The 21755-nt window shown below is 43.8% G+C and overlaps 1 protein-coding gene across 2 annotated transcripts in view; it reads left to right on the top strand.

Annotated features, from left to right (window-relative positions):
- The window catches only part of syt6a (synaptotagmin VIa), a 186968-nt gene extending 170273 nt beyond the window's left edge, over positions 1-16695 (top strand). For both annotated transcript variants that reach the window (XM_079574942.1, XM_079574943.1), the window contains exons 5-8: positions 1539-1659; positions 7053-7224; positions 13271-13421; positions 16599-16695. In XM_079574942.1, coding sequence (XP_079431068.1) covers positions 1539-1659; positions 7053-7224; positions 13271-13421; positions 16599-16670 — 516 coding nt within the window. In that variant the 3' untranslated portion in view covers positions 16671-16695. The remainder of the gene's footprint in view (positions 1-1538; positions 1660-7052; positions 7225-13270; positions 13422-16598) is intronic.
- Positions 16696-21755: the final 5060 nt, after the last annotated feature.

The raw sequence follows: 21755 nt of genomic DNA, 5'->3' as shown, positions 1-21755 counted from the left end.
TTGGGCCCGATCTTCCCCCGTGTCAGCGTTTCTCAAGACAAAGTTGGTGCCTTGCCTACAAACACCGGCCAGTGCTTTCGCCAGTCGCCCCAGGGCGTCACTTATGAGAAATAAGGAGTCGGCGTCGGCGTTGTGCTACAAGCACTGGCTACAACGAGCACTTCCTCTTTCCTCCCTTGTTCTTTACATTAAAGGTGCTGGATGCAAGTTTGCCATTTTATACTCACTACTGCCACCTCAGGCCACATGTGTAACTGAAGCTTCTATATTAAGCTCGTGCATGACGGCACTTCAGACCCGAATGAACACCTTTCTGAGAGACAGAGCAGGATTTTAGAGGCAGTTGTGGTGAACAGGTCTGAGCTTCTACACATCAGGACATGGAGGAACATGTAGGGGAGGAAAATACTTAATTTTAACATTTTTAAACTCTGTATAGTCCCTTTAACATCCCACACAGGACAAACTACAAACTATTCTCCCACTGTGAGTTAAACACTGTCCATCTCCCGAATATAGTGATGTCAGGCTCTAGCCCAGCACTAAAGGAACAGATAATGTTCTTACCTGAGCTTAGACGAGTTGATGCGTACCTGTCTGTGGAAGAGCGTGGTCGCTTCTAACTTCACCCCCGTTTGGAGCTATTGGAATACACTGGAAGAGGCTAAATGCTAACAACATCTTTGGTCGTTGTGCGTGACTGAGCACACGCACAGAGACCAGACAGGTGCGAATCAACTCATCTAAGCCCAGGTAAGAACATATCCCAGTATGTAAAAACGGTGACCTGTTCCTTTAAAGACACCAGCACCTCCCTCCCCCACCCAAGGGGAAAGTATTCCAGTCTGGTATGACCTGTAGACGGAACATTTGATTTGCCAAGTACAAATGCCAGCTTGAGAACGTTTGCCTGCGATGGACCTCGAGGCTCTGTAGTCGCCCATGACAGTGAAGGGACTGTGATGGGTGCGTGGGATCACCCTGATGCTGAGGGCTCGCAGGGGGAGACAGCTGGACTAAATGTGAGTGGAGGGGACTGTGATGGGTGCGTGGGATCACCCCTGATGCTGAGGGCTCGCAGGGGGAGACAGCTGGAGTAAATGTGAGTGGAGGGACTGTGATGGGTGCGTGGGATCATCCCTGATGCTGAGGGCTCGCAGGGGGAGACAGCTGGAGTAAATGTGAGTGGAGGGACTGTGATGGGTGCGTGGGATCACCCTGATGCTGAGGGCTCGCAGGGGGAGACAGCTGGAGTAAATGTGAGTGGAGGGGACTGGGGCACCGAGGATCTTCTTCTCAGCTGCTCTCACTAAATGCGCTGGAGGCCTTTGTGTTTTCCCTTTGAGTGAACGTGTCACAATTCCTCACACTTCCCCAAGAAATGGAAGAGAAACATGTCATTGAAAGCATCGGAATTAATCAGCATTTCGACAGCGAGAAGCCCAACAAATGTGAAACTGTTTCCCCAAACCCGGCAAATGTAATGTCCCGAATAATAATGACAGAAAACAAACCTGTTCTTCTTGTTTTTTTCTTAGGAAAGCGTGGACTTGGGGGAGATCATGTTTTCTCTGTGTTATCTGCCGACCGCGGGAAGACTCACCCTGACTGTCATCAAGTGCAGGAACCTGAAGGCCATGGACATCACTGGGTATTCAGGTGTGTGTGATGGAGATGCAGATGAATCACCCCGTGTTTGAATACTGTGGCCGTAAGCATGTCAGGCGAAATGAGCAAACAGATCGGATCCCTCCTCACTGCGCCGTTATGTTTATTTCAGCAGTTTATTAAGATTCAACACACGCCGTAATAAGGCGCCGTCAGCAAATAGTCCACCTGCGGATTTTAATGGCCCACTCTTCTTTTTCCTGCTCCCGAAACACACGTTCAACAACACAGGCCTACAGTGCATATGACACTTTTCTTTCTTTAAACATAGTTAACACAATTATATTTAAGACTTTGCTAAAAAAAAATAAAAAAAAAATAACCAAGTTTACTGGGTTATTTTTTTTTACAATAACCCAGTAAACTGGGTAATTGTAAAAAATAACAATTACAATTACAAAAAAATAACTAAAAATAGTTATTTTTTTACTATTTTACAATGTTTAGTTTGACATTGTTTGTGATGTTTAAAGTTGCACTTCCATTGTTGGACATTAACAGGATGTGACATAGATCGAGGCAACAATTTTAAACTGTTGCCGTGCCAACCATGTTATGTGAATGGGAGATGAGTAGGGCTGCAACTAACGATTATTTTGGTAATCGATTAATCGACCGATTATTTTTATATCAAGCATTGGCTTAAATGACCGGAATTGAGGAAATTATTTTGAGCGGTTTTCACTCATTTAGACACTTTTCCTGATCGGACCAAGTTTGCTTTGCTTGTTTGAGGACATTTCAGACCAGTTCTAGGGTAAATCTCGCTTGAAATAAGAAAGTAAAATTGCCAATGAGATAAGAACAATTTTCTTTCCCCATTGGCAAAGAAAATGACCTGAAATAAGGATGAAATGTATTGAAACGAGTCAGAAACATCTCAACAAGTGAAATTATCTGGGACAAATGCCCAAGAACATCTTAACCAGTCAAAACAACAACAAATTGGATTATTTTGCTCAAATGTAGATGTTTATACTGATCTAGTTAATTACTTTTGGCAGTGTACATCCAATTACACAATGGAAATATTTGTTTTGACTCAAACTTGGTTGCTCCGGTCCGGTGGCAGTCAAGTTGCAGTTGTGGTTTTCAAGCCAGAGACACCGGGGGAGATGACAGACTACACAAAGGGTTTATTAAGGTAAACAAGTTACTTAGTGTTGCTTTAAAAGCCTGAGAATAAAAGTGGGTCTTATGGCAAGACTTAGAACATTCCACTGTCTGGGCTGTTCGTATAAATGCTTTGTAAGTGTGTTTTTCCTGCACATGTATGAGTTTACAATATACTTTACAAGGACAAAACCTTCTTTCCACCACGAGGTAAAAAATCTGGTATAGTGCCTTTAAATTAATTCAAAAAGATTAATTATTGATGTCACAATAAAATCATCATAATATCATGAGGTTTTCTGATACACTGCCTTAATCTTTGATAGCAGCAAGTGTTCGCTGGGGAATTGTTTCAGTAAGTTTCTGCGATGTCAAAAGATCCAGTGTCATTTTTCACCAAGATCTTGTGATATTGGGTGAATTGTAAATTGTAAATGTATTATTACTTTTGTTGCATCCGATAAATTGTAGCTTTCTTTGTTTACCTTGGAAATAAAGTAAATTAGATTAAATGAAATGTTGGTGGAAAACACAGAGCGTTAAAGCTGCAGAACTTTTTGTGTGGATAAAAACCTTGAAAGTTGTGTGTGTTTGACCTTTTAGTGACCCAGAGGATATTTGGGTGGTTGGCACAGCCTTTGCTTCCCATCACAGTGGCCTCTATGTCGCTCCGGGATCAATGTGCGCAAGCCTCATGGAAATGTCCAAGTAAATAAAGAGCTCATGATCACATGGCAGTGAGTTACTGATGGAAAGTCACTCCCCTCTGGGACCAGGACTCCCCTGAAAAAGACATTCTTAATCTCAGTGGGACTAACCTGGTTAAATAAAGGTCAATAAAATAAAAAAAGCATCATGTCAATTACAGTGCGTGTTTTTGCTATTTGGCTTTCATGAGATGAAGATGAAAATAGCAATAAGAGTTTGAACGAGCCACTCAAAAACAATGGGCTTGTCTTAAAGGTGTCACTAGATGGACATTGAAGTTTTTATACTCACTCCTGCCCCCTCAGGTCTTGTGCGTAACTGCAGTTTCTATATTACGCTCGTGCATGACGGCACTTTGGACCGAACAGGATTTTAGAGGCAGTTGTGGTGAACAGGTCTGGGCTCATTCTACACGTTAGGACATTAATGAAGGAGGTAGAATTTTTATTTTTATTTACATTTTTAAAATCCGTCTATTCCCTTTTAAAGGTAAGTAACTTTTGCCCCAAAAGGCCACAAAGGCCACTGCAGGTGTCGTAGCATGTTTTTCCCCCTTTGAGATTAAATACTACGCTGACAGAAAAGACAAAAGAAGAGAGGGATGTTGTACATTGTCCCACAACCCAATTACTCAATGAAGATTGTTTCCCTGCTCAAACTCGGCTGTAAATACTGCTAAAGTGATGCTAGCCAAAAGTGAGAGCAGCGAGGGAGATGTTTTCTATTAGTGTGTATTGGGGCTGCCGGGTCGGAGATGAAGGACCCCCCAGTCATCCCATTTACACTTTTATTACCCCCAGAGGGACTACAAAAAAGATTTATTAAAGTAAAAAAGTTACTTAGTTCTGCTTTAAGTATAAACAGCGACTCCTGGATTACTGTTGTTGTTTTTAGAAAATATGATGATGGATGAAATATGGTGATTGTGATGTTGTGTTATTGTTGCCTCCTGTCCTGCTGTCGACCAAGGAACTTTGCTGAAGGCGCTCGATCCTTTAATAATGTTGTTAGTGGCAGCACAGAGCTCTGAATGATCAGGGAAGTGAGATTTTGTGAGATACTGTTATGTTTCATCACTCCAACTCATGCAGGACAGTGATCCATGAGTCTCCACTGCATGGCCAAACAGTCGAGGCCTTAAAGATGAAGTTTTAATGACCTGGCCCTTCTCCGCTGACCTTAACACAAGCGAGATCTGCTGGGTGTTTTATTGGTACGTTTCCTGAGAAACCAGACAAAATCCTTCCCTGAAAAGTGTCTGGAGGCTGCGGTCACAGCGACAGAAAAACATGGTCACAAACAAATCAAGAAAGTGACGGATTTGACGAGTGTTTGTGAAAAGAAAATGGGTGAATAAGTTTGGGTAAAGTCTGAGTCAGATTAAATGCAGTTATAACTGCTTTCACTTAAATGTATATATACAGACATGTGATAATATCGCACACCATTTGTTGCACAATAATTGATATTTTCAGACCTTTTCCAAAGAAAGCTTTAACTTGACCTTCAAAGGAGCCTTTAGGATTTTTCAATGCGTATTTGACCTTTTATATGAGTGGTTAGCATCAAACACAGTGGCCACTGCAGCGCTCCAGCCTCAGTTGTTTTTAGTGTTTCTGGTAGGTTTTCACTGCTGACAGACGAAAAAGGTTCAAATACATTTTTCAAAATGCTTTACACTTTTGACATTTTCTCAATGAGCTTCACCGCGTCGTCAATAGAAACGGTTTTCACTTCACAGACTGTTGAAAAACATTTCAGGCACGACTTCATGAAGCTCATTGGGAAAATGCCAAGAATAAAGGGAAAAAATTAACTTATAAAACATATTTTAAGTCGTTTCACCCTTTGTTGTTTCCTACATAATCTCATGGGTTCATTTCAATGAGAAGGTAACACTTAATTTTACACTACCTGCCAAATTTAGTGCAATGTAATGTGCTATATAACAATGCGAAATAACAACTTGTACATATGGGTTACATACACGATGGAATAATATATACTTGTACTTTGGAGGTGCTTAATGTAACCCTAACTTTAACCCATAAACCCTAATTTTAAGGGTCTTAGTGTCACTTTATTTTACGCTACCTTAATACATTGTACCTTACTAACTTTAGTACAATGTAATGTGTTATGTAACAATGTGTAATAACTTGTACCAATGGGTTAGATACACAATGGAATAACTTGTATTGGTACATAATGTAATGGGATACGAGACCCGTAGGTTTAGGCTTAGAGTTATGTCTTATTACATTATGTACCTACAAAGTACATATTATTCCATCGTGTTTCTAACCCATAGGTACAAGTTAGGGCTGAAACAGATATCGTTATTGTATAGATATCAAGATATGAACATTCAAAATATGAAAATCGAAAAAGCAAGATATAAACGATATAGATTTTCATGAATGAAACTGCACTCTTTTGTATTATGTTTTTATTTTTCTGAAAAATGCTTCGTTTTCACCTAACCCATGGTTATATCGTATCGATAACGAGATATCAGGCATGAATATCGAGATATGAAACTTTGTCCATATCGTTCAGCCCTAGTGCAAGTTATTACACATTGTTACAGAGCACATTACATTGTACTAAATGTAGTTAGGTATAATGTATCAAGGTAGTGTAAATAAAGTGTTAATTATTGCATTATGTACCTCCAAAGTACAAATACAAATGATTCCATTGTGTATGTACTCTGCCGATTCTGTTTATTACAGATTGTTACAAAGTGGATTACACTCTACTAAATTGTGTTAGGTTAAAGAGTATAATGAAGTGTAATCAATGAGAATCACACAATATAGAGTTGAAAGTAAAGAAGCCGATCCATAAAAAGTGTTTCCAAACCTTTGACCAGTACTATATACCATTACATACATGTTAAAATATGATAAAATGTGATAAATAAATACACGCTCTCTTCTATTTGTCTACATCTTTCTCCTCAATCATATTCTAAGCTCCGGTTGATTGCTTTGCGCCGCCGGATCTGTCTTGTTTGTTGTTTTTGGATTGGGGGCAGCGGCTTATGTCTGACTAAAACACCTCGTAACGGATCGAGGAACGAGCCGCCGCTGATTGGTCCGGATTGAAATCAGCATTCGTCAGGAGAAAGCCCTCTCTGTGGTGTTGTTACTCCAGCTATCTGTGCCCCCCGCCGAGTTTGTTTACCCGCATCTACTTTAGTGCGCATTACGGATCCCCGGGCGCGAGAGGGTGGCACTAGCGCCGGCACAAAACCGCCTGCTCACTTGTGAAGTCGCTAAAGCAGCTGAACTGTTTGAGGACAGATGCAGTGATTTTTCCAAGTCAATCTCAAACACCGATCTTCTTATTATGACAGTTGTGTCTTCAGTGTAGCTGCTGCTTGGGCTGTCACTTTATCACATGTAAGCGAGCTCTCAAATCTGACTTCTCAAACGGGGGCTGAGGGGGAACATTGACTCTCTAGGACTTAAACTGCCAACATGCCTTAACCCTGAGTCAATTCTTTTTGAGGTTTATTTGATTGATGGCTTTCTCTTGTTTCTCTCCCTTGTTTAAAGATCCCTATGTCAAAGTGTCGCTCATATGTGACGGCCGACGTTTGAAAAAGAAGAAGACGAGCATCAAGAAGAACACGCTGAACCCCACGTACAACGAGGCCATAATCTTCGACATTCCCCCGGACAGCATGGACCACGTCAGCCTGCACATCTCCGTCATGGACTACGATCTGTGAGTACAGCCACGCGGCGCCACAGAAATGCTCAAACACGCGGCCAAAACTGAAACTTACACACTCACAGAGGGAGCGTGTTTACATGCGCTGGAGGTTCCCGAAAAAGCAGGGCCTGGGAATGAGAAGCCTTGTTTGTCTGGCAGGGATCCTCCAACAGTAACCGGGATATAGCCTCATGTAAATGTTATGTCTGGTTATTATACGGCTCTTCACAATGCAAGTAGAACGCTCCATTGACTTGAATGGGATTTTCCAACTTCCCATTAAACCCCCCGTATACAAACATAGCGGCGGTGAATCCAAAGAGCTCTTATTTCTGGAGTGAGGAGGAGGTGGAGTTTTTTTTAATTTTTTTAATTCATTTTAACCATGAAAGTAGTGAACAACTTATTTTAGATGGAAAGAAGCATCGTAATGTGGATTTATGTCAAACTTAGGTCGTTTGAAAGCTGCTGGTTTTCTTACCGGCACTGTCCACTGTTCACAATCAAAAACCTTGAAAAAAACCATACCAAAAGGCTGTCGGTGAACTCCATCAGCTCCACTCTCTCCCTCTAGTCCCGGCTTCAAACCTTCGCCCAGTGCTCCCTGGTCCGTGTCGGTGGCAAAGACAGACCCAGGACAGTCACCACTGTCGTCTGCCAGAGCTTAGGATGTGGTGAATGAGCAAAAGAACAAGCCCTGAAATCAGCCACAGTAGTAAAAGTGCACTTATGCTTTTAATATTTAAGGTTACGGTATTGCTGGGTTGCAGGTTCTAGAGTGTGATCATGTCACCAGAGCCAACGGGAGCCAGTTCTTCCTGTTAACAGCATTACACTTTCACAAGTCGTAGCTAAAAAGAAAATGTATGAATTAGAAAAAATATCATTAATATCAGTCAGTGGGTCCATGATCTCTCTGTACAAGACCAAACATGTCCTCAAAAACAAAGTATTTTTTCCTCTATATATTATAATAGGCCTTTAGAACGCTGTGATGTCACCTGCAACCCAGCGATACTTTATTAATCCCCGTAGGGAAATTCATTCTCTGTTTTTGACCCGTCCTCAGTGCCGCTGGGGCGACCTGTAGGAGCAGTGACCTGTAGGAGCAGTGACCTGTAGGAGCAGTGACCTGTAGGAGCAGTGACCTGTAGGAGCCGTGACCTGTAGGAGCAGTGACCTGTAGGAGCAGTGACCTGTAGGAGCAGTGACCTGTAGGAGCAGTGACCTGTAGGAGCGGTGACCTGTAGGAGCTGTGACCTGTAGGAGCAGTGACCTGTAGGAGCAGTGACCTGTAGGAGCAGTGACCTGTAGGAGCTGTAGGAGCAGTGACCTGTAGGAGCAGTGACCTGTAGGAGCAGTGACCTGTAGGAGCAGTGACCTGTAGGAGCAGTGACCTGTAGGAGCAGTGACCTGTAGGAGCAGTGACCTGTAGGAGCAGTGACCTGTAGGAGCTGTAGGAGCAGTGACTTGTAGTGACCTGTAGGAGCCGTGACCTGTAGGAGCAGTGACCTGTAGGAGCAGTGACCTGTAGGAGCAGTGACCTGTAGGAGCAGTGACCTGTAGGAGCAGTGACCTGTAGGAGCAGTGACCTGTAGGAGCAGTGACCTGTAGGAGCTGTAGGAGCAGTGACTTGTAGTGACCTGTAGGAGCAGTGACCTGTAGGAGCAGTGACCTGTAGGACCTGTAGGAGCAGTGACCTGTAGGAGCAGTGACCTGTAGGAGCAGTGACCTGTAAGAGCAGTGACCTGTAGGAGCAGTGACTTGTAGTGACCTGTAGGAGCAGTGACCTGTAGGAGCAGTGACCTCTAGGAGCAGTGACCTGTAGGAGCAGTGACCTGTAGGAGCAGTGACCTCTAGGAGCAGTGACCTTTAGGAGCAGTGACCTGTAGGAGCAGTGACCTGTAGGAGCAGTGACCTGTAGGAGCAGTGACTTGTAGTGACCTGTAGGAGCAGTGACCTGTAGGAGCAGTGACCTCTAGGAGCAGTGACCTGTAGGAGCAGTGACTTGTAGTGACCTGTAGGAGCAGTGACCTGTAGGAGCAGTGACCTCTAGGAGCAGTGACCTGTAGGAGCAGTGACCTGTAGGAGCAGTGACCTGTAGGAGCAGTGACCTGTAGGAGCAGTGACCTGTAGGAGCAGTGACTTGTAGTGACCTGTAGGAGCAGCGACCTGTAGGAGCAGTGACCTCTAGGAGCAGTGACCTGTAGGAGCAGTGACTTGTAGTGACCTGTAGGAGCAGTGACCTGTAGGAGCAGTGACCTCTAGGAGCAGTGACCTGTAGGAGCAGTGACCTGTAGGAGCAGTGACCTGTAGGAGCAGTGAGCTGTAGGAGCCGTGAGCTGTAGGAGCCGTGAGCTGTAGGAGCCGTGACCTGTAGGAGCGGTGACCTCTAGGAGCAGTGACCTGTAGGAGCAGTGACCTGTAGGAGCAGTGACCTGTAGGAGCAGTGACCTGTAGGAGCAGTGACCTCTAGGAGCAGTGACCTTTAGGAGCAGTGACCTGTAGGAGCAGTGACCTGTAGGAGCAGTGACCTCTAGGAGCAGTGACCTGTAGGAGCCGTGACCTGTAGGAGCAGTGAGCTGTAGGAGCAGTGAGCTGTAGGAGCAGTGAGCTGTAGGAGCCGTGACCTGTAGGAGCAGTGACCTGTAGGAGCAGTGACCTCTAGGAGCAGTGACCTGTAGGAGCCGTGACCTCTAGGAGCAGTGACCTTTAGGAGCAGTGACCTTTAGGAGCAGTGACCTGTAGGAGCAGTGACCTGTAGGAGCAGTGACCTGTAGGAGCAGTGACCTCTAGGAGCAGTGACCTGTAGGAGCCGTGACCTGTAGGAGCAGTGAGCTGTAGGAGCAGTGAGCTGTAGGAGCAGTGAGCTGTAGGAGCAGTGACCTGTAGGACCTGTAGGAGCAGTGACCTGTAGGAGCAGTGACCTCTAGGAGCAGTGACCTCTAGGAGCAGTGACCTGTAGGAGCCGTGACCTGTAGGAGCAGTGACCTGTAGGAGCAGTGACCTGTAGGAGCAGTGACCTCTAGGAGCAGTGACCTGTAGGAGCCGTGACCTGTAGGAGCAGTGACCTGTAGGAGCGGTGACCTGTAGGAGCCGTGACCTGTAGGAGCAGTGACCTGTAGGAGCCGTGACCTGTAGGAGCAGTGACCTGTAGGAGCCGTGACCTGTAGGAGCAGTGACCTGTAGGAGCAGTGACCTGTAGGAGCAGTGACCTGTAGGAGCCGTGACCTGTAGGAGCAGTGACCTGTAGGAGCAGTGACCTGTAGGAGCCGTGACCTGTAGGAGCAGTGACCTGTAGGAGCAGTGACCTGTAGGAGCAGTGACCTGTAGGAGCAGTGACCTGTAGGAGCAGTGACTTGTAGGAGCAGTGACCTGTAGGAGCAGTGACCTGTAGGAGCAGTGACCTGTAGGAGCAGTGACCTGTAGGAGCCGTGAGCTGTAGGAGCAGTGACCTGTAGGAGCAGTGACCTGTAGGAGCAGTGACCTGTAGGAGCCGTGACCTGTAGGAGCCGTGAGCAGCCAGCTCGGGCCGGTGCTCGGGGACCCATCTCCATGATGTTTAGCCAGGCTAATGGTCAGAAACGCTTGGCCAGAGAACTTGATTTTTTAGTGGTAGGAAAGCAGAGTACCCAGAGGAAACCTACGCAGACACGAGGAGAACATGCAAACCCCACATAGAAAAGCCATGTCCAGGTGGCAATCGAACCCGGACCTTCTGTGACGCACGAGCGCTAACCGCTAACCGCTCACCGCTAACCGCTAACCGCCAAATATTGACCACAATATTTCCACTGCGCCTGCGCAGATGTGGCCTCAAAACGAGAAGCCGTAATACTTTATTTGATGATGTAAACTGGGGATTGGAGTTTCTCCATTTCTCAGCGACATATAAACACCAAATCCCGAAAACTGCCATAACCGGATTATGGGTAATAACCAGCTGTAAAAATTCAAATTTCACTCTTGTTGTATATTTATAGTCATCTAAAAAGAAATAGCCATCTATGTCTGTTTGGTAAATACTCGAGGTCACCATGAGTGCGTTTACTGCACTTGAGTTTTCCTATTCAAAAACTAAACAAAATATCCAAAATCCCCTTTGAAAAAATATTTTTAATTTTATATCAACATATCAATATATTTTTTCCACATATTTCTCATATTTGTGTCAGTAATGTACACAGTTTCTGATAAGATTTGATATCTCTTAATGTTTGTATTTTTTCCCTCCTCACCTTCAGTGAAATATTGAAAGTCGTGAATAATTGGACTTGCTTTAACAGAATCATCATGTGATCTATGACTCACTCACACAGGACCAGGTGTAACACCTCCACATCTATTCCAGGCCCCAATTAAAGCGTAAACTGCCACACCTTCAAGGTCGCTCTGACATCCTTTATTATGACACTGCCTCTGGTCAAAATCCATGTCAACATGTCAATGTTTTCCATAACATTCAGTGCATCAGTAGGAAGGACGCCAACATTTGTGTTTTGTCTATTTTCAGGAATTATGTTTATTTTATTTATTTTTTTTTGTTAGAAAGAACATCATTAGTTAGTCACATATAACACACAGCAGTCCAACATGCTTATTTAATTTAACTCATTTATAGCTACATTAATTGACATATTCAAAAATATTTCAGACTCATTGTTACTTACTTCAGTGTTGACACATACGGTACACGATACTTACTCATGTGCATGTTTGTGTTAGCTCTCAGTGGTTTAAACCGTCATCTGTACTGGGGCGTTTACGTGCTGCTGGTGTAGAGTTCGGGAATGTGACGTCATATCGCTAAGCATTATGGGATTAACAGCAATTGTAAACTAATGGAGATTTTAAGAGTTCAAATACTGGAGTTATTGTTCACATTAAAACACTTGGACACCTCTTTTTATACTGTCTTTAGCTAATGTTAGTCTATGGAGATGTATGCTAACAGCTGCAAAGATGGCGGATCTCCATGGTAACTGTGGAATTTCCCAAACTCTTTAATACCACAATCAATATTTCTGAAACTCAACAGAGAGTTACTGAACAGACTTATTTATCAGGACCATGAGCCAAAAATGCTGAACCTACTGCTATAAAAGTAATATTTACCAAAATCGGTGCATCTGGGTTAGCGGAGTTAATGCTAACGGTGCAGCAGCTACGCTAACCCTGGAAGTGGTGACTTGAGTAAATATTACTTTTTTAGCAGTAGATGCGGCATTTTTGGCTAATGAGTCTGAGAATTAAGTAGGTTCAGTAACTCTCTGTTGAGTTTCAGAAATATTGATGTTTTTTAGAGTTTTTTATGTTTTTTCTCGCACACTTGCCGGTCTGTTCGTACCCGGAAGCGGAACTTGTGACGTCACACTTAACAAATGTAATTTGGGTTCTTCAGGTGATCCTCAGGGTCAACTGCAATTTTAGACTTTGTTCATTTTAATTGGGGACAGTTTAGTTTGTGCTTTAGTTATGCATTTATATTAAATTAATGTTTTATCTGGTTTAGACATTGTTTACGCCCAGACATAATTTTGTCCAATTTAGGTGTATTTTGACCCCTTTTAGATCCGGTTTGGTCCTGATTTGATCTTGGTCTTGGCCTGGTGATACTTGGAAGGTCAAATATTTTATGAGTGAAAATTGGAGAAGTAAATTATATATATTTGGACCTTGTTTGGAAAAATATGTTTAACTGTGAGATAATTCCGCTTGAAAAACCCATATGTTTGTGAAACCTTTTAAAAAATGGGACACTGGTTTAAATGACTCACTAAATCTAAACCCGTTTATATAATTCCATATTCCGTGAAAGCAGCTCTTGTGGGTTGTCCTCTTTTGTCACATTAATCTAAGCTTGTTCTGACATGCATATATTAATAACACGGGTTCTGCCGCCGGTCAAATCAATGTGTGATGATTGATGTTTCTATCGACAGCAGCTCGTCATGTACTTGTCTCTTTGGATCAGGGCGTCTCCGAGCGCCAGCTGACGTGCGAGCTGTCGTGTCGTCTTAAGTCAGTCCCGCTGATGTGCAATGCTCTGTCCCCATAGGGTAGGTCACAACGAAATCATTGGCGTGATGAGGCTCGGGTGCCACGCTGAGGGACTCGGCCGCGACCACTGGAACGAGATGCTGGCGTACCCGCGCAAGCCCATCGCTCACTGGCACCCCCTGCTGGAGTCCAAGAAGTCTGAGAAGGAGGTGGGTTCTTTCCGGTCCCTGTTCGTCTTAGATGAAGGATTAGCAGGTTAAGCTCTCCGGAGATTGCTGGGATTATGATGCAAAATGGCACAAGAAGCAGGTTGTGGACAGATACGGTGATGAGGGAAGGAGATTGTGTCCCATTATTGTAGGAATTACCAACACAAGCGGCTCCTAAGTCACTGCTGGGGCTCTTTCTTCTTGAGCAATTCATTCAGAGTCCATTTATTTATTTTATGTGGGGGGTGAACATGTGCCTTTGTTTTGGTCACGTTAACGCACTTACGGCTGAGCGAGTGCCGCCCCGCACCGCAGTAGGATCGGCTGTCGGCGACATCTCTTTCTCTCAGGACACGAGCATCGTTTAGCTCGCGATGGGGTTAATAAAGTTTTTAGTTTGACAAGTGAGAGTCCACAGATACAGACGGCATCTCTGGAATCGCCCATATATGGTCATGTTTGAAAACAGTTAAGGAGGAAACAATTTAGAAAAAATCTAAACTTTCTCCAATTATTCAAAAACTTCTTTAACAAATGCTGAATTTTGAATATAGTTTCTACTAAATGAAGATACAAAGACATGGGGAGGAGCAAAGTGGTTCAACAGCCCATAAATACATAATTAAGGAGAATGCTAACAGAATGCTTCATGTTACCATCGGGCTAATGGTAACGTTAGCTAGCGCTAGCTACAACTGCCGTTTTTTCACTTCTACTGAACAATCTGCTGTGAGAAAATATCCATATGGGCCTGATTTAGACTTGACTTTATTTATGTGATAAATAAGTTCATATTCCACCAGAAAATGGCTATAAAGAATGAAAAAATGTGTTTCCCAAAAGATTCTATTTTCCCCCTCGGCGAAGCCACGCCCCCTTTTATGACGAGATGCCGTCTGTATCTATAATAGATAAGGAAGAACACAAGGTAGACCTTAAAACAACCTTTCACCTCAAGTGATTATTGCAACAATAGGTTGATTGATCTTATTGCTTCGCCTTAAAAACATACATTTCATTTATTAATGTATTTGAATGGGACGATGCATATTAATGAACAGACAACCAGTGTAAACAGGCTGGATTTAGCCCAGAGCTCATTTCCATCCACAAACCCATGAGGTAAAAACACGCCACCAACACAGAACATACACGAGCACCACAGACACAGTACAAATAACAATCAGTGTCAGTTACTTCAAAACTGTAATAAACTGTATATTAGTGATTACAGTTCTAAATAGTACCATATTTGCCATGGTCAGCGATTTCCTTTCCCTTCACTTTCCCACATTCTCTTGTGTTTTGTTTTTAGGACCTTCACTACACGTCTTATACACCAGCGTCCAACTTGATCTGTTGCTCGTGTAACTTAAGTTACTTGAAATGTAATGACTAATACTGTATATTCCTGTGTTTTGTGTAAATAATATGTTATATTCCTTAGTTATTGAAAAAAGTCATATATTTGTGTTACTTTTGTAATACGTTGCCAACACTGAAAACAATCAGTACAAAACGAACACAGGCAGCACAGCCTTAAAGAAACACTAACTTACTACACACGAAATGAAAACTCAAACCATTCCTGTCATTCAAGCTCTTCAGTCGCCCTCCATCTTTCTGTGAACATCTTGTTGCTGTTTAGCTATTCACCTTATTCCGGAGGTTCGCGTGGGCGTCGCCATTAATTGTGCCCGCCCCTTTTCTCCTATGTGTTAACCTGGGGCTGGAGAAGTCCACATAAAATCAGTCACTACACGAAAACAAAGCCGTTTTCAGGCCGTGCAGAGAAACGCTGCAGTGTCGACATGTCGGTGCAAATGAACATCGGACATTTTACACAAACCAATCGACTAAACATCAGATTTGAGCGGAGAATATTTTCCCTCGTTCTCCGTTTAAATGAACGGGCTTTGCGCTCGACCGGAAGTGTCTGGACAACGAGGCGCCGAGACAAAGCAAAAAGTGGCAAAAGTGGGCGGGGCGGAATAAGGTGAATAAGCTGAAAAGAACACATTTCAACACAATCTTCTGAACGGCCACTGTTACAGATCCAACAGTTTTCATTTTGTTGACAAAACTATTTTGTCAGAATTTCAGTGACAGTGATTTTGCCGACTAAAACTAAATTAAAAGTTACAATTATGCTGGAGCAGGTCATTTTGATTCACTCGCCTAAAATGATGCCTCCAAATAAAATCCTTGCTGTTAATGTTCCTTATGGAATTTACATAATGCTCTTGCATGTGAGTCTCTAGTTGTCGCCACAACAATCAGTGTGACTCAGATCCACTGTTGGCAAGTTCAACTTCAGCACTGAATAAAAGGATAATTGTCTTTATTCTCGCCAACATGTTTTTGATGAAAATAAAGGTCCACAGCACAGCTCAAAGATACATTTAACCCTGCAATAGAGTAGGTGGAACCAAAACACACTCTGAGCCTATAAAAATACTACCACTGGAACATACAGGTCAACAATATCTGTAAAAACTAACATAGTACAGCGATTTTTACATGGATATGTCCAATGCGTTTTATAGGACCTTTGTCTTACCCAGATCTATCATTTTGACCAGTAACATGTGGGGCAATATGACTGTGGTGTGTATAGGTATGCATTTAATGGGGACGGAGCTTCATCAGGGGATAAAATGTCCAAATATTTTCATTGACTAAAATATGAAAAATTCAACGAGACTGAAATCATTAAAACTTGAAAGAGCCTCATATCATTTAAATTCACTGCCAAAGGAACAAACATGAAGTACAGTCATATTTATTCGAGGTCCTCTACCTTCATTAAATATTTTTATAATATTTTGTATATTTTTTGACTAAATCTTGACTAAAACCAAATGACATTTTAAAAATTAGCACTGAATCCAAGCCTTCTCTGTGTTTATTGTCCTGGATTGTAACCCGAGTTTGGCATCGTTGTGCGACACCTGTTTCACTGCAGAGCTCACTGCTGCTCGAGCACCTGGTGGGACTTTAACATCTTTGGCTCATCCTTTTTTAAATGTCAGAGGAGGTCCAGCTGTATCGATTTAATGGACTCTCTGAGAGTAACAGATGCAAAAGAAGATGATTCATTATTTGTTCTGTCAAATGCAGAAAAGAGCAAAGCCTAAGATCGGAATCTCTGTCTCTTGTGTGTGTTTTCCTCCGCAGTGGAAGGCGCGGACGGCCAGCTTCGACAGCCAGGGATCGTGCCCCTCGCCCCGGCCCCCCGCCAGCCCCTGAGCGCCACCACCTGCGAGTGAACCACGCCGACCAGCGGGGGGCGCCCTTCCTCCCGCCGACCCTCTTCCTCCCCGTGTGACTGACGACGCACAAACCCCACTGTGTCCGTGCTCCTCCTGTACCTCCCTCCAACGCACTTCCGAGAAACGAAATAGGACCCAGTCAGTCTGTCTGTCCACGAAAGTCTTAACCGGCGTCAGTAGAGCTCCTGTAGGTGTTTAAACTATTCAAGCGACGGCTTTTGGGGCTGGAGCGCGAGTGTAAAGGCGGCAACGGAAAACACTGCAGCTTTTGGACCAGGATGTCTGGAGGTTAGAACGCAAAGGCGGATCTCCCTGGACCTTTTGTGCGAAAGCTAAAAAAAAACCTTGGTAGAATTTGAGACAGCGTTTCCTGAGACGGGGTTTTGGGGATCGGCTACACAGCGTCTGCAAAAGCGCAACAGCCCCCACCTCGCGGGACAGTTTCAAAAACATTGAACACTTTGAGCTTTGAGCAGAGCTGCCTTTGAATTTCGAAGGAAGAACTCGGTCGGATGCCGCAAAAGCAGCAGCAGCAGCAGCGAAGTCTCACCGGGGGGAGATCAGGACGCGGAAAATGTGGAAAAAGATCCTAACTCAGTGGAGCGGACTTTAAAAAAAAGCTCTCACGGATATGACAGTGCTGTGTTTGCGTAAATATTAGTCAAAGAAGTGTAGCATTTTTTCTTAGATGTAAAAAAAAAGCCATCGTGCGTTTCGTTGTTGGTGAAATGGACCTTTTGCAGTTCTAACTTATCGTATCGTCTTGTCTTCTTCTGAGGAAACACGGAAAATATCAAATCCGACTTTCTGTTTTATGTTTTGTTTCCGCAGCAGCCGACACGGGAAAAGCACACGACGAGGAGCACTGGTGTTCGCGCTGGCTGCTTTGCTATTGTTTGTGATTCTAGCTATTGCCATTTTTGTCCAAACTAAGAGTAGATGTGATTGTACGTGTGTGAAAATGAAACTGTTTTACATTAGAAAAGGTGAATATCAACGAATGACTTTGATTCAGAATCTTGCTCAACAGCAAACTTCAGCCTGGTCCCGAACCGCGAACTCTCTCTCTACTTTAGAAAGAGACACTAAACTCATTAAACCCTGATATCTGCCACCGATAACAAAATCTTCCTAAATCTTCGATGTGTAGCCCAAGTGGGGATAGAGAGGTTTCCACAAATACTTTGGTGTGATTTTTGTAATATTTGTGCTGATTATGACAATAAATATGAGTTTCAATCGTTGTTAAACACACCAAAGTTGGCAGACACCCTCTTGACCAGCCCCACTTGGGCAAAATGCTAAATATATTGGGAGTAGCAGCGCCAAACCTGCTCCGAGACACCGTGACAGATTGTCAAAGCAAAGCAGTGCAAACGACCTGAAGGCACATATGTGACATCACGAGAACAGGGGACACAGCTCGGTTTTGGGGCATTTTGAGCGGGACAGAGCTTGTGAAAGTGTAGTCTCCAAAGTGAAGAGAAGATGTGGAACTGTAAATATGTCAAAGAGAGGAATCAGCCTCTAAACTTCTGGGATGTTCTCAGCTCTCTCGGAGTGACAATAGGGCTCATTTACATCTCATTTAGAAAAGCCATCCCGCTGTAAAGCTCCCCCTGTCGTGTCATGTGTGTGGGGTTTCAGAGTTCACTCACTCAGACGCACAGAAACTGATCCACAAAAGGCTTATGTATAAAACTGCCTTTTTTGCGTGGCTTTCGTTCGATAAAGGATGTGTCAACAACGCAAACCAAAGCAGCTGTGCCTCCTCCCCAAACAACAAGAGGAAACAGAAGACGAGCGTTTTCTAACGTGGAACCAGAGCGAGACGTCAGAGATCAACTCAAACGCTAAATCCACCGGAATAAAAAGATACAAAACTTACTGTTTGAAGCTTTTGCAGAAGCTTCTTTGACGCTGAAGCTGAGGCGAAAGTGTGGCTAAGCAAAGCAGCGTCTCTGTCCCGCTGTCGCTGCTTTGCTATCAAGGCTCTTCATGAGGAAGCGGCGCCGCATAATCCGTGATTCATAAATCCACTTCCAAATATATTCATTGTAACGTCCAGGGTTCAGCTTGTCGGCTACAATCTTTGTGGCGTTAACACAACCCGGTGTTTACCCAGTATGTAAACACACACAGACAAAGTCACGCCCCGACTGCACGCTCTGAAACCTCCCAAAACAAGCCGGTTTAAATATACCAATACTGCAGCTTAAACATGGAGAGGCTTCGTGGCTTCAACTGAATGATTCTCGAAACTTGGGCTGCCGACTTGTGTCCCTGGTTCTAGTGACTGGGCACATATTTTAGAAGTGCAATGAAACAAATACGTTACACAGTGTTGCTTTAAAATTACCATTTATAAGTTTGTCTGTCCCTATTGTCACACAGACATGGGCTGGATGACTTCACTCGTCCGTGTTGCCTCGTGTGGTCAGCCGGGGTCGGTTCTCTCCATGTCTGTTCATTCGCAGATGGAAATCAGATGGTCCGGCTTGACTCGAGGCTGTGTGAGGCGGTCGTCTAATCCTCCGGCGAGGCACTGACCAAAGCCCTGGCTCAGGATCTGAAGGAGAGGTCCCTGGGCGCTCGGCTGTCAGGCGGCCCAAGCGACCGAAGGACGAGCCAGATTCAGGAAAAATCAATCTTACTGAGGTAGTGGATAATTTTGCTCATAATAAGAAAGACATGGAGCTGGAATCAGGACCAAACCAAGGCAGAACCAGAACTAAATTAAGAAAGTCATGTTATTGCTTTACCTCGTTTGGATTGAAGCGAGATGTGAATGTTTAGTCTCACAAAACTTCATTGAGGCTTAATGCTGCCTTCATGTGCCCTGGTAAAGATGATCCTTTCATTACAATCAGCCAAAAGGCATAAAACATGTATTATCACTGCTCTCTGTCGTGTTGAAGGTCAAAGGTTTTCTCATCTCGGGAACTCGCCATCAGAATGATCTCCCAGTTTGGCCAGTGGATGAGATGAGATGAGGTGGCATTCATGTGCAGTTTCCACTCAGATGTGGGTATTTACCATAACTACAAGACCATGAAGGCAGCATAAATCAGACCCATCACGAGGCAGTGTTGCTGTTCGGGAAGGATTTACAACAAGCACGTTTATCGATACTTGAACAACACACGGACATCGAACAAACACGAGTCATATATGCCGTTATGCACAGACTCAGACAAACAGCATTTTTTAAAACGAAATATTGAATATTTGATGTTTAAGGGCCTGGAGACTAGTTGGAGACTGGAGTTGCCGTTGGTCAGGGAGATGGAGATAAGGTGAGTCTCCAGATGGTCTCGGTGAAGGTTCAATCTCAGCGGAGACTGCGTGATGTGGTCTCTGCATGGTCTCTGACAGGTCTACGAGGTCTCGAGGAGTTGTGTCGTGAATACTGTTTGTTGTCCTCGACCTGTGAGACGTTTCTGTGACGTCCCTGCGATGTCTACAAAGGAGATCTGAAAGAGAAACGACTCTTTGAGATCTCCATGGCCATGACTGGTCTCTGAGACACACCTGCTCGGAGACTTCTCTGAGACCATGTGGAGACGACGCTCAAATCAAACATGTTTTCACCAACACTATAGGAGGAGACTGCGGAATCTACGAGTCAGTTCCAGTCGACTGAAGAACAGTTTCATACACAAGGCCATCGGGAAGCTGAACTCCCTGCCCTCCCTCCCAGGGCGAGAGAAATATCATTTTTATTTTTATTATTGACCTTTGTTTAATCAGGATCGTCCCACTGAGATTAAGAATCTCTTTTTCAAGGGAGTCCTGGCCCTAGAGGGGAATCTATTGTACATGTTTTTAGTGGCACCCGGAGGAAACCTACGCAGACACGAGGAGAACATGCAAACTCCACACCGACGTTTCAAACCATTTCAACCAATTCACAGGGTTTGACAAATAAAAAATCTTGAATCTTGAATCCTGAAGACTTCCCGATGTCTCGGTGAGTCTTGGAGTCAGGGGACGTCTCGGAGACATCTCTGTGACCAGCAGCAACTAAAGTCTCCAACTAGTCTCCAGGCCGGTGAGATATTCCCTTTGTTTGCACGAATCAGTCCAAGTTGAGGAGACGTTGCGGAGGCTGCTGTGACTGGCAATCTCTGTGACGTCTCCGCGACTCTCTCTGGTGAGATATGCATTTCACAGTGTAGCTAGAGAGCCTAAGTGATTGGATGAGTTTTTATCCAATCAGCAGTAAATATTCCATTCCAAGTCTGTCCTCTTCACAAACTAAATGATTGAAGCCCAGATTTACACTGTAGTGTCTGCACTGCATCACTTTTGTCAGGTCAACCTCATGTCGTGATGTATTTGAAAACCAGTCAAACTCCCTGAAGCAAAAGTCAAATCAAGACTCTGAATCCAAGTCATTTGAACTCTTATTACTTATATTCCTTTTTGTTTTGTTTTTAGCGCAGTGTAGGAGTACGTGATGTAAAATGAAACTAACCTTTGTACTGTCTCTCGCCGCAGCCGTTTGCTGAGTAAACTCTTTGTTTTATACGGAGAGCACTTTCCACTTGACCTTCTCTCCTTCAGTCGAGTGTTTGTTGAAGTATCCCCGAGTCATCGCCGTGCTCTCTTTCAAGCAGATTGTGTATATTTTGTGTACAGATGACCATTCTGAGTGGCACAAACCGAAACGTGAAAGAATAAACATAAAAACAGGCTATATTTTTTACTCTGGAGCATTTATGTGCTTAATGTGCAGGGAAAAGATTTGCCAATGTGCTACACTGTTATATGTAGTTATCAGAGTAGCATCAACACAGTCCAAATCCAGCTCATTAAAACTATAGCCATAACCCACCTTCCTACAATACTGACCAAAGAGCTGCTTTCTTTGGCACTGATTGGCCTTTTGTGTTTGATTTAGCTGGAAAAATGACCAAATTTCCATTATCCAACAATTCGTGACTTGAACGAAGTCGAGAAGTTCATGTACACAGTCTGTTTCTATGCTCTTCATCATCATGTTGTGCACCTTTTTTATGGTCACAACTATAGGGCTGAAAGGGGAGACACTTCAGGTTTT

The sequence above is a fragment of the Gobius niger genome, assembly GCF_951799975.1.
Source record: "Gobius niger genome assembly, chromosome: 17".
Lineage (NCBI taxonomy): Eukaryota > Metazoa > Chordata > Actinopteri > Gobiiformes > Gobiidae > Gobius > Gobius niger.
The sequence above is the reverse complement of the archived record's forward strand: the minus strand, read 5'-3'. Positions and strand labels throughout refer to the sequence as shown.